The sequence below is a fragment of the Geotrypetes seraphini genome, chromosome 17 (genome assembly GCF_902459505.1).
Source record: "Geotrypetes seraphini chromosome 17, aGeoSer1.1, whole genome shotgun sequence".
NCBI classification, from domain to species: Eukaryota; Metazoa; Chordata; class Amphibia; order Gymnophiona; family Dermophiidae; genus Geotrypetes; species Geotrypetes seraphini.
The window spans coordinates 3694677-3708643 of record NC_047100.1 but is presented as its reverse complement, the minus strand read 5'-3'; the positions used below and the strand labels follow the sequence as shown (position 1 = coordinate 3708643).

General features: G+C 43.9%; 1 protein-coding gene across 3 annotated transcripts in view; it reads left to right on the top strand.

The window, feature by feature from the left end:
- The window catches only part of CHST13 (carbohydrate sulfotransferase 13), a 43819-nt gene that overhangs the window by 13605 nt on the left and 16247 nt on the right, over nucleotides 1-13967 (top strand). For all 3 annotated transcript variants that reach the window (XM_033925766.1, XM_033925767.1, XM_033925768.1), the window contains exon 2: nucleotides 12712-12794. In XM_033925766.1, the coding sequence (XP_033781657.1) occupies nucleotides 12712-12794 (83 nt within the window). The remainder of the gene's footprint in view (nucleotides 1-12711; nucleotides 12795-13967) is intronic.

Below are 13967 nucleotides of genomic sequence, written 5' to 3'. Positions count from 1 at the left end.
GATGGTAAATACCCGGAGGCAGCAGAGGAAAACACTACATCACCCTTGACCGGGGCCGCACAAAATACTTCATGGGGCCGCGTGTGGGACACCCCTGCTTTACAAGGATGTGAAACTATCTGCATTGAAAAGGTGGGAGGCGGCTAAATATTTCAGGTTTCTCAGAGCAAAACAACATTTTGAGGTCTAAGACACCAATTGGCTCAAGTACCTAAGACCCTCCTATGGGAGGAGCCATAGGCATCTGGGCCAATCAGGGCCTTAGGCCCCTCCCCAGTGCATCCTAGAATGCACCGGGAAGGGGAAGGCTGCCATTTTGTAGTGGAGGGCCTGTGCCCAAAGAGGGTAAGCATCCCTCTGGCTGGACTTTCTTCTAAGAGGTATGGGGGGTGGGTGGGGGGGGTAGGCAGGTGTTAGGGGGGCATCCCTCCTGCCGGGCTGCTTTGGGGGGAATCACTTTTTCAGTGTGGGGGGATCAGCGGTAGGAGGGAGTGAGCATCCCTCCTGCCAATTTTGCAGTACATGTCAGGGGGTCCGCTGCCGCAGCCGCTCAGTTAATTGTGCTAGGATAATTTTCCCTCCAATCAGCTGAGTTGGGGGGTTCCCTTGCCATGATCAGCTCAGCAGCCGCATTTATTTGAAATGTAGGCCAGAATTTTTCTAGTCTACATTTCAGGCATCTGTTGCGGCCCTAGGGAGACACCTAAGGCTGCTTAAGCTCACCCAAAGCCACTTCCGGGCAAAACCAAGCCCACGCTCAGCCTTGGGTGAGCTTAAGTGTCCCTAAGCATCTTCCTAGACCTACAACAAACACAGTTTAGGCGTCCTGCCTTAGGTTTTTTTTTTGTTGTTTTTTTTTTTATATATAATATTTCTTTATTGAGCAAACCAGTACACACATAACATAACAGAGTAAAGGGACATCCATCAATCCAGAAAAAACCGCCCTACCGGGCATACAGAGAGCAAAGGTCATAAACACAACCAAGATCAGATGTCTCAGGAACAAGAGGTGCTCAATACAATTTTCCATGTAAAACCCTCTGAAACCCCCCCCCCCAGGACATATCGTAGCACCCCAATACTATAACATACAGTAGAATACACCGTAGAAAACCGGATCCAAACCACCCCCCACCCACCCCTACTCCCGACCTGTGAAATATATATACGAAATACACAAAATAGACAAAAAATAGACAAAATGGGGAGGAAAACTAGGTCAAAAAGGGAAGAAGAGGAAAAAATAAAGAGAAAGATAAATGAACCCCATAAGTGTTTCCCAATTGACTTCCTACCACTGCCTACAATTGGGACGCCCGTTTATTGAATCAGCCCCTTTGAGTCCAGTTCAAATCTTTGTGTCTGCTTGTCAAATACATTATTACATTACATTGGTGATTTATATTCCACTTGTGCCTTGCGGTTCTAAGCGGATTACAGATTAAAGATCTGGACATTTCCAGGAGCATTGTAAAGTAAAGAGAAAGTATATACAAGGTTACTGTGATGAGTAATAGTACAATCGTGATGCTGTAGATCTAAAACTTATTTGCTGGAAAGAATTGACTTGCCCAATTAGACTGGTCACTTGTACTTTTCCATCCTATAGAGAATATTCTTGGCATGCGGCTTCGGACTGTAAAAGGTTTTGTGTAGGATGCTGAGGATCTTTCTATCTAGGGGGGGAAGGACCTTCATTAATTAGATTCTGAATCTTATGGAGTTTTCCTGCTGTTTGCTTGACTAGGTGGGATGTTGAGTGTAATCCAGCACTTACTACCTGTGACTGACCACTGTCAAGCAGTCTCTTCCCTCTGAATAAGTTACGTTGGAGTGGAGGAGTGGTTAGAGCAGGGAAGTAGAGGTTCAAATCCCGCTGGGGCTCCATGTGATCTCCATTGTTTGAGATACACATTTTGATTGCGAGTCCTCAGGGGGGCAGGAAAATACCTTCTGAATCTATATATAAACCTTGAGCTATTGAGAAAAGAGTAAACGAAATCCAAAATCTCTTCCCACATCTTTATGGGATCCCACACTGCATTGAGAATGCTGAACTCTGCTGTATATTATTTTTTAAGCAAACAGTCTTCTATGCTCTCTATTGAATGTTGCATTTTGCAAAAGATTATTTAAAGAGACCAATAGAGGAATGGGCCGCAGGCAGCCTCTTTCCTTGCTTTGACGACTATAAGTCAGATTATGTATTATCAACTCCAGATGTGGTGCTAGTGTTACCAGCTGCTTTCCCACTGGAATGGGGTTGCGTGGTACCTGGAAGAGCAGAGTCTGCAGATCCCAGTAGGCCCACTACACCCACTTTCAAAATGTTCCAGCTTTCTCTCGGGACCTAATTCACTTCATGTGGTTGTCACAGGTTTAAAGTTAAAGCTGAGAGATTTCTTTTGTTGTCAGATCCGAGCTGGCAGGTGAACGTGGACTGGATCAGTGGATGGCCGTGCTTACATTCCAGCAGTCTGAGCATTGACCTCAGCAGCCCAGCTCCTCTCTGCTTGGAGGAGAGCTGCTCTGACTTGCCTGTACTGCCCATAGGAGCCAGATCTGTAGCCCTGAGAAGGCATCGAACCCAACCCCCCAATACTAGTACGCTCATCTACCTTCTTTGTTCTCTTCCTGTCTGGATTGTCTTTTCTTCTCCGTTAGCAAAAAGTTCCATTGTTTCACTGTTCCCACAGTGAAAGGGATGTGTTTTACGTATCGGAGGAATTAAAACCAGGCCAGGAGAAACAGCGTGTTCCACTGCATGAATTTTTATGACACTGCTTAGTGGCCTGATAGAATGGGCTACAGCAGGGGTTCTCAGTCTAGTCTTCAGATCACACCTTGCCTAGTAGGCAGTCAGGTTTTCAAGCTACCCAAATATGCATGAGAGGGATTTGCATGCACTGCCTCCATTCTATGCAAATCTCTCTCATGCATGCTTGTTCTGGCTAGTGTCTCCCTTCTGCATTCTGTATAGACAGTTTGGGCTGGTAAGTTGCAGCTGAAAACAAGCCTGGCTGTGGCCAGTGGTGTAGTAGGGGGCTGTGGCATAACTATTTAACGGAAAATCCAAACACAGGAGATCAAGTGTTTACTCAAACACAGTGGAAATACAGTACACCCAAATAAAGGGTAAACTATTCAATACAACATGTTTTGTGAATCATAAGAGATAAATAGGACTTACATTCACCCGGACATAAATTTTGTTTTTTCATGTTCCTATTAAAAAAAAAAATCTGCATTTTTTATTGCTTTGTTTATTTTAATATTTCTTAACCACTGATTCGCTAATAATCTGGTGAATAACTGTGTGTGCCCAAAAGAATGAAAGAAGTACTTAACTTCCCCCCCTTTTTTATAAAACCGTGATAGCGCAGGCTGGCGTTTTGAATGCTCTACGCTGCTCCCAACACTTATAGGAACTCTATGACTGTCGGGAGCAGCGCAGAGCATTCAACGCACCAGCCTGCGGTAAAAACCGCTATTGCGGTTTTGTAAAAGGGGGGATTTGTTTGCCCAATGGCGACTTCACCGTTTCACATTACTGTTTCCTCAGGAGTAGTGCTTTTTTGTCTGTGTTTTTTAATCATATATCCAAATGGCCCAATTGATAGCAATTTATTCAGTCATTCATTTTCTGTACTTGACTTTTTTCAAACCGAGCAACTGCTTCTGAAAACCTATTTAAAGGCCACTATTGTGCTCAGAGAGGGCTGCTTAACTTGACCAGCTCTCGCTGAAAATGTGACAATGGCCCCCCTCTTCCCAGCAATCCCTGTGTGCAGGTTCCCAGAGGAGGGGATGTGCTGGCTTGGCTAAATTTCACTAGAGGAGAGTATATTTAGATACTCTGTAGGAGGGATTTTTCAAAAGCTGAGCCTGGCTTCCTGGATCCTTCTGCAAACTGACTCCTTGGTGTGCGTGAATAAAGAGCAGGGGCCGACTGCACAGATCAAGTGTCACGCAGCATTCTCTCGACTTTCGCTGTGGTGTTTTTTCTTTTTAACGCTTGGAGCTCTCTCCTTGTTCTTCTAGAAAGCTCTTGTACATATAGGGTGGATTGCTAGGGGCTTTAAAATGAGCCTGAGGTGCCACAGTAGCCCCAAGAAGATGTGGGGAGCGATGGAATAACATTATGCTATTCCTATGTAAAAAATGTTTTAAAATTGTTTTTAATAACTATCATTGTTTAAAAGATGTCTTGTTATCTTATATATGTTTTTAAGACAGTGTACACCATCTAGAAGGCTGATTGTGCCGTATATTAAATTTTAAATAAACTTGACCCGCGATCAAGAAAATCTTCAGTGCATGAATGAAGTGTAAAAATGAGCTGTAGTTTATATAGATTTGTCGGCAGTGCCAGTGAAGGGCTGTGGCTCTGCACCCAGAGGTTGCGAGATCAAATCCTGGTGCTGCTTCTTGTGACCTTCGGCAAGTCACTTAATCCTCCAAAGCCACTAAAAGTCCCCCTTCCCTTTCCTTTTCATCAAGCCCAGGTCCAACAGTGGCCAACTCGGGTCACAAGTACCTGTTAGAAACCCATAGAGTAGAACAAAACAAAAAGGTATATTGTGGATGTTTCAATAAACCACTAAGCCTAAGTTAGGCATTTCAGAAAGTTTCTAATTTTGCTGTTCCTATCTTAAAGAATAGGTTGTTAATGAATGTAGGAAACATTTCTAGTTTAGGACAGGCACATCATAACCAAGGGTGAACCTCCTAGAGTCTATATTACATTACATTAGTGTTGGCTTGGCCATTCCCAGGGAGCTTACACGAATTGACGACTAGCATAAGCGATGGCTTTTGGGGAGGGTTGATATTATTTCAGGTCCACATCCTGACTTCAGGTTTTAATCACCTACCTCCCTAATTGTGTGTATAGTTATCTGTGAGATCGCATATGCAAATATGTGCTTGATGGATGAAAATGAACACTTCTGACCAACTTCGCTTTCTCTCTGAGGTTCTGGCCATTGCGTGTCTGGTGGCCTGAGGAGCTAGAAATAGTCCTTGCCTCGATCATAGAAAAGATGTGAAGTAATTGGTTTTGAAAGCGAACATAGTAGCATAGTAAATGATGGCACTTAAAGACCTGAACGGTCCATCCAGTCTGTCCATTAGTTATTCCCATGAAAAATACATGATTAAATTAACTTGTCTCTTCTTTGATATTTCTGGGCCATAGACTAAAGTCCACCTGGTCTTGTTCTAGGTTCCAACTGCTGAAGTTGCCATCTAAGCTCACTCCAGCCTATCCAACCATCCCTTTGTTTGCAGGATACCAGTAACATCCTCACGTTCCAAGTGAGTGGAGTTCCCATTGATGCTCTCCTCAGCCCATCCTACACCGAACCACCCTATACCGTTCTGAATGTCCGGCAGCCGGTATTTGAAAGGGGAAGAACATGCTTTGTCTCCCTTTTGAAAAGTGGCAGCTGTGTTGGGCTGAAATGAGCCGACTGCTCTCCACTTGTTTCTTGTGGAACAGCCACTTCTGCACATTCCTCTTTGTTCTCTAATTTTCAGATTTAGCACTAATTACCTGCGCAAGTTATAGAAGAGTGCCAGTCATTGCATATGTTACTGGTCTAATTAGGTGCTCATTAACACCACCAATAAAACCAGAGTTATTGAAATTAATTGACACTAATTGGCCCCGATTTGCAGTTAAAACATGGTAATATATAGAAATCAAAAAAGCAAAGGAAATAAGGTAATCCCTTCTTCAGATCAGAAATGAGCAAACGTTGACAAATAGTCATGTATATATAAGGAAAACATGAAAGCATTTCAGGGATAGGAAGAAGGAGGGGTGGGCGGGCAAGAGACAGAGAGGTGCCAAAGCGGTTGTAAATGTCTTTGTAGTGGGAAAGAAAGCCCAGATCTCTGTTGAGTCCCGTCTGGTAGGTGTCAAAATATTTCATCATTTTAACTTCAAAGGTTTTACGTTCTTACATTGGCCAGGATTCACTAACCTGCCCAATCGATCCGGGCAGGTCCGACAAATTCAGCAAACTCCAACATGCAGATGAGGTTGATCGGCCGAACGCCCCCATCTGCAGGCACAGATCACGCTATAGCGATCCCCGCGCATGCGCAGACCATCTGTAGATGGTCTGAGCATGCGCGGGACCTCCGGGCCATCGGACTTGGGGTTTTTTTTTTCTATTTTTTTTACACTGAGCACAGCCAAGGAAACTGAAAAGTGCTGGACCTCAGGGCCAGCATAGATTTTTTAAAATAGGCGATCGAGGAACTTTTGGGAGCCCATGGTTTTAATTCGCTTAAGCCCATGCGGGGAAGGGTGGGAGAGTTGGGGCAGGCAGGTAGGGTGTTTGGATTTGGAAGGCAGGCGTGTTCGGGGCTGCAGGAGATCAGGGCTGACAGGGCAGAGAGCACGGCTACAGAAGGCAGGGCAATTGCAAAGGGCTTCAGTGACTGGTCCTCAGAAGTCGCTTTTTTTTTTTGATCGGCCAGCCCAGTCAGTGTTGCAGGATTTTGTTTAGTGAATCGCGTCCCTGCCTACTTTTTATGCCGTTGCCCTCATTTGCATGCATGGATCAGAGGATGGTCAGAAGACAGGTAAGTGAATTGGGCCAGGGTCGCTAAGGGGTCGCAAACCGATCGGTACACAATCGGTTTGCTTTGTGAATCTAGCCCATTGTCTTAAAGTTCCCCTTTAGGATTCTCACCATAAAATCATTGGTGCAGTGGCCAGTTTTTTTCCAAAGTGTCCGACGGAGGTTGGTATTGCAATTCTTAATACGATATCTGGTCTTTAGCGTTTGGCTTGTTTCACCGATTTAACATGTTTCTTTACATTTTTTGCCCTGAATTATGGAACATGCAAAGGATCCCTTTATGCTGAATGTTTTCCCCATATGAGTGACCGTGGGGTCCTTTGAGATGTGTTTGTCACACCACAAGGATATGTGCCATTCTCTTCTTCATGGGTTTGTGTGCGTTCAGTAGCATAGTAAGGGTGGGGCAAGGGGGGTGGTCCACCCCATGCACCGACACAATTCTTCCTCCTCATCGGCACCCCCTTCCTTTTAAACTTTGGCGCGAGCAGCTACCAACTTGTCGCCCGCTTCGGCGCTCTCTCAGACATCACTTCCGGAACCCACGCCTAGGAAGTGACGTCAGAGCGCTGAAGCTGATGTGGGCAGTATGTTGGTGGCTGCTTGCGCTAAAGTTAAAAAAGGTACGGGGAAAGGGCATGTGCGCAGGCAGGGAGGAGGATGGGGGAGGGTCACTCTTGCCCCGGGTGCCACTCGTCCTCACTACACCACTGTGTGGGGAGCTTGCCTTTTTTTTTTTTTTTTACCCGTTTTTGTTTCATTTTAGGTGGCTCATCTTGGAGTAGTGGTTGAAGATCTCTTATCATTTTTCTTAGTTTTCCCAGCTCTGGATTGTATGTCACTACACAGGAGGTCCTGTCTGCGGTTTTCTTGTCCGGGATGAGGCAATATTTTTGGAGACTATTTGTAACCACACTTCGATGCTTGCACCTAGAGTGACGCATGCGACTGCCGACTTCTGCTAGTATTCCATGACTTGAATGGTGCTTAACCCTTTCAGGACCAAGGGACATATTTGTCCCATAACTTTAAAATCCTATAAATTTTGATTGGGATAGTCTACAGTTCTAAATTTGATATGTACGGATTCCATATGATACTGCCTTTATGTAAACAAACTGGTTCCGACATTCATTCATTAGCGTCGTTGCCAGATTGACGAGAAGATTCACTTGCCACACTGTCCATAAGCCAGAAGTGTGATTTTTTTAAAAAAAAATAATGATATTTCACAAAAAAAATCAATTTTTTGGCATCTGCAAGCCCTTTTTACCATAAAAATGTCGTCAAAACCACAAAAATTGGCCTACGATCCTTATGGTCCTGAAAGGGTTAAACGCTTAATTGTAGAATTTGTGTTCAATTCACACACTTGACACCTAACTTTAAGTGACCTGTACAGAATTACTCCCATGTGGCGTCGCTCTACAAAGCTGGGCCCCTCTTTTCGGCTAAAAGGATGTTGACTATGGAAGCCCATGCTCATTTTCGCCCAGGTAAAGGGGAGTAATATTTAGACAGGGCTGGGTAAATATCTAGCTTTGGGTGGTTACATGGTTGCTTACATCCGCTCTGTCTAATTAGCTCAAGGCTGAAAAGCCAGTCATAGTGCCTCCTGTCTGAGAGAACCATATGCTTTCATTCAGTTATCACATATTTCTATGTGGACCTCAGTAGCCACCGTGATAAAAAGCAAGTGTTCAATAGATGTTTGTAAGAAACAAGCTTTCTATTTGCCATGGTCTAAACATTCAGCGAATACATTGACTCTCTGTTCAAATCCACTGACTAGGCTACCGTTGGTCCAAACATTTCCACGCCTTTTATTTCTAAGATTAACCCCCTCTTTTACTAAGGTATGCTAACCGATTAGCACATGCTAAACGCTAACACGTCCATAGATTAACATGGACGCGTTAGTGTTTAGCTTACGCTAATTCGATTAGCGCACCTTAGTAAAAGAGGGCCTTGGTATATTTCTTCTCCAGACTGGCAGGAGCCTGGGCCACTGCTACACCAGTTTCTTTGCCTCCATTGGCAGCCATTTTGCATTTCGTTTTATTAACAATTCCTGCAGCCCACCCTTTCAGTGGGTGATAGTATAGAACAGAAAACAAAATAAAACATAAAATCAGACACAAAAAATACAATCTCGCATATGGTTACGTTCTTACTGACCAAGAACTCATAGATGTTGGTCCAGTCCAATAATACGCACAGAAAGCCAAGCACCTAATCGTAAATCAAATTCCATTTTTCATTGTCAAGAAAAAGAGGCATAACTTATCTTGTGACCTGCTCTGGAAACCGCAGAATTTTGCATATGCTGTTGATATTTTTAAAAATAACTTCTTCAGTAAGCCCAGATGAATCAGTTGCAGAAGTCTAAGTGACTCAACACAGCCACTTGGATCATTGCACAAAACTCCTTAGGTTGTAAATATGAACACAACTGATGCACCATTCTAAACCACACTCTTAGCCACAGCTGTAACCAGCCCTCTGCTTTGGTGATACAGCTAAGTCTGATATACCACTTCTCAGACTCTTCCTTTCCCACGCACACAGTTCTTTCTGTTTCAGCCTGATCTCCATAGGGGTTTTTTTCTATGATTAATTGAATCTACATGTTGAGTGTTTCAATGTAAAGCAGAGGATCCAAAGAAGAGGCAGAGTGAGCCAAGTCTTCAAATGAACCACACTTTAATGGCAACCCATATAGCATATTATACAAGCATTACCATTAAAGAGTGGTTCGTTTGAAGACCTGGCTCACTCTGTTTCTTCTTTGGATTCCCTGGAATTTGTGCCGAGTGGACTTTCTTTGTTTGGTTCAATATAAAGCAGACTCATCAGGGCACTTTGGATGCTTGTTTGCCAAAAGCACACGCCCTCTTATCTGGGAAGCCCTAGCAGGCAGCGGACAGGACTCTGTAACTGAGCAGCAGGAATGTCATCTCAGATGCTAATCTGTTTTTACTTTCTCTCTTTTTCATTTCCTGGTCTCTTACGTATATTTTTGGTTTCTCTTGTTTTATCTATTGCGCTAAAAGTGTTGATTTTATTTCCCTGCATGTTTATAGATCTTCATAATGGTGATAAACCTTCCCTGTTTCTAACTTCGGCTCCAAGCTGTTAAATTTGGATATCAAGAGTCTTCCAGATGCTCTGAACCAAGCATTAAACACCCCAAGGCAGACTCATCTCATCCTTACGGTCTGCAGCTGACCGTCTGACCTGTATCCCCGCGGCCATTGATTGGTCTTCCCAGCTTATTCAATTTGGGAGCTTTGCTTCCCTCAAGCTGAACTTCTGAAACTGAATCCAGATCTATTCAGATGTAGTAGGGTTTTAGAGGATTAGCTTTATTGTGGCACAGAGATGTGTTCCATAAACATCTCTGTGGTTGTCTGTACCCGGTTAAGTGCCATTGAATTTTGGCAGCCAGCCCACTCAGTTTAAGAGGGCAGAAGACTCTTGTTTTAATATAAAGCACGTTGAATATTAAACCTCCAGTCTTCATGTACCCCTCTTCCTTCTGTTTCCTACTCAGCAGCAGAGTTCACTATACTTGTCCTTTCTCCTTTTCTTTTCTCCTCCCTTATCTTCAGATTATTGTATTTTGGCTTTAACCTGTCTCTTTTTTGGATAATAACATTATGCTGTGCAAGCTCTTCTACTATCTAAACTGGTCTTTTTCTTCCTGTTGTTTTTTGTCTTTGTCTTAATTAGATTTTGTCCCTACTGATGATCTGTTTTCATATTTCTGTTTGGTGTTTTGAATAAGAGCATAAGAATTGCATTGCTGGGATAGACCAAAGGTCCATGAAGTCCTGTATCCTATTTCCAGCATCTCCTCTCTCTCTACCCCTTCCATCCGTGTCCAACATCGCTCTTCCATTCTTTCTCTGTGCCCCGCACATCTTGTCTCGGCCCTTCCACCTTTCTCATAACTCTTGATCTCCCTTTTCAACTCCCCTTCTATCCCCCTCTCCCCCATATCCAGTATTTCCCCTCTGAGCTCTGCTCCTGCTATTGCCTAAAAGCCTGTGCACGTGCTCAGTGTCTTTCAGTCCCACCCCCTCTGACTCTATTTTATGTCAAAGGGGATGGGACCAGCAAATGCTGAGCACACATATGGTCTCACCAGGATGCACACTGCTATCTCGTTTCTGCTGCCTCTATTCTTGTGCCAATGTATTAAGGTGAAGGAGGTATTCCTACCATTGAGTGGCTTCTGGCAGTTACAAACCATCACGCTTAAAGTGCTATGAGAATAATCCATGTCAGCAGACAAAAACTGAGTTGTAAACGAGAGATCCCTAAAGCCAACAAAATATAATGCAAAAATAGACACAAAGAACCAAAAGTTCAAATACTCATTATGATGCCCAGGACCTAAATTTGGCAGTAGAAGAAGCCATATTTGAAAACATTACAGTCCTTGAAAGATGCGTCGCCTCTAATGGCTGGGGATCTGGCTCTTTCTCTGCATATTAACGAGACGTTTGCCTTCCAGAGATTTTCTCTCACAAACGTCCTCAAGGGCCACAACTCAGTTGGGCTTTTGAGATTTCCGCAATGAATATGCCTGAGATTTGATTTTGCACGCACCCCTTCCAACTAATGCAAATAGATCTCATTCATATTCATTGTGGAAATTTTGGAAGCCCAGGAGGTCTATGGCCATGGGTGGGCAACCAAACACAATTTTGACCATTTCTTCTTTCTCTGATGGGACACTGTTTCCATAAATAATTTACCAAGAAGCTTCCAGGAGTTTTTTTTCCAGTGTCTGATTAATAACATCAAAGCTGCGGCTGTTTGGATCTAAGGAATATTAGCTTCTGAAAGCAATCCAGAAATATATTAAGTCGGTCCAGTTCAAAAAGCATCACATTTCACACTTTTCTTGTTGTTGATCTTGATGTACAAAATTCCAAATCTCTTCCCTTGTGACTTGATGAAAATAGCAAATGACTTGAGACTTTCTTCAGAAGCCGTATCACAATTGAAAACGGCTGCTCACTCTGCTTCTCATAATTCTGTTGTGCAAGAGCTGGCTGTATAATCAAGTGCTAATTCAGTCGCCCCCCCCCCCCCCTTGCCAGCATCCTGCTCTCCTAGCTGTGATAGTTTATTTTCATCTGTGGGAGAGAACAAAACCACGTTTGTCACCGATGATGAACTGTGGACATTCTGTTCTCTCCTCTTTGCCGTCATGGCAGAGAGGGGATGAAAATCCCTGGCACTTGGGTTTGTGGTGTTGGAGTTTGGGGCTCAAGGTGGGTTCTTCCATTTCACAGACAAGGAGATGGCCTCTAGAGCAGATCAGTTTTGAGGATGGTACCTGGGACTTAGCTATTTATATTCCGCTCTATCGACTTTTCTAAGCAGAATCCAACAAACATACATAATTTATAACAGACAAATACATTAAACCAGCAATTATTTAATAGGTAAGTAAGACGGACAGGTTCTGCCCTGATGACATTTTTAGCCAACTGGAAATCTCATGCGGCAGTGGCGTAGCGAGAGTGAGTGGCCCTCTTCTCTGCCTCCCCCACCCCCTTCCGCATGCCCCTTCCCTTCTCCCATACCTCTTTATTGTTCTTGGTGCAAGCGGCAACCCCCAACCGGCTCTGAGGTCATACGTAGGTCACCAATATTTGCAGTTTGCCCTTGGCACGGAGGAGGAACCTAATGGCTAGTGCATAGAGTTACCAGATTTTGTAACGCTAAAATCCGGACACATGGGTCCGCCCCCGATTGGCCATTTCCTCGGTGTGTTGCAGGTATTCACTGTGGGACAGGTTTCCCCCACTAAGATATCAGCAAATAGCCCAGTCCCGATCAAACTCCTCCAGGGCTGCGCTGCAAAGGGCCACGGCTACCTAGATCAGAAATTCAGGAAGGGGTTTCAAAGCCCACCTACAGGCTCTGTTTCAGCTGTAAGCACGCTTGGAGGCCTCCTGTGGTTTGGGGGCTCAGGGTAATTGCACTGGTTGAACCCTTCTAATGCCAACCCCGTGACTTACAATTGACAGTTATAGGCCCCATTAAAAGCCATGAGAAACTGGTCTTTTCACTGGTGTTTTTTTTTTTTCCTTTTCAGCTGCAGAAGAGAGAATTTTGGGGAACATTTGGCATGGAAAATCTAGGCGCACTCCCCTGCAAGCACTTTATGACAGTGAACAGGTAAGCATTAGATAGGAGAGACTCCCAGCTCTGCCCCCTCCCCCACTGGATGAACTATACTAGAATAACGAATGGAGTCTCTGGTGGTCCTTTTTAATTACCTTTGTGAAAAAAGGGAACTACAACCAACTGAAGCAAAATAGAGGAAAATATATTACCAAGAAACTGGCAAGCATTTCTTAAGACACTGATTAAAAAGAGAGGTCTAGACGTCCGAGTAGATGATTTAACCTCCCCCTCCCTTTTACAAAACCGTTGCGCGGATTTTAGCCTGGCCGCATTAGTAACAGCTCCAGCGCTCATAGAATTCCCATGAGTGTCGTAGCTGTTACCGCCACGGCCGGCACTAAAAACAACAATACGGTTTTGTAAAAAAAAAGGGGGGGAGGTGTATATTTGGACATCTTGTTCGAAAATGGCCATTTTTTGGCCCTCAACTTTGGACATTTTGCTGGAAATGTCCAAATCGGACTTGGACGTTGTGTTCAAAAATGGCCCTCTATATATTTTTTTGAGATGTGGTGACCAGAATTGCACATAGTGCAGTTACACCATGAAGCGATAGGTGTCTTTCAAATATATACATTTGATTAAAAAATAGCACCTATGTAAAGGATCTGGGTGTCATTGTAGACATTATGATGAAACCTTCCACCCAATGTGCATCGGCGGCCAAAAGAGCAAACAGGATGCTGGGAATTATTAAAAAAGGGATGGTTAACAAGAGTAAGAATGTTATAATGCCCCTGTATCTATCACCCCATGGTGCAACCTCATCTGAAGTATTGCATTCAATTCTGGTCTCCTTATCTCAAGAAAGATATAGCGGCGCTGGCAAAGGATCAAAGAAGAGTGACCAAGATGGTAAAGGGGATGGAACTCCTCTCGTATGAGGAAAGACTAAAAAAGTTAGGGCTATTCAGCTTGGAAAGAGACGGCCGAGTCTACAAAATCCTGAGTGGAGTAGAACGGGTACAAGTGGATCGATTTTTCACTCCGTCAAGAACTACAAAGACTAGGGACACTCGAAGTTACAGGGAAATACTTTTAAAACTAATAGGAGGAAATATTTTTTCACTCAGACAATAGTTAAGCTGTGCAATGCGTTGCCAGAGGTTGTGGTAAGAGTGGATAGCTGCTTAAAACAATCCTGTTTGATTGAAAGGGTTTATA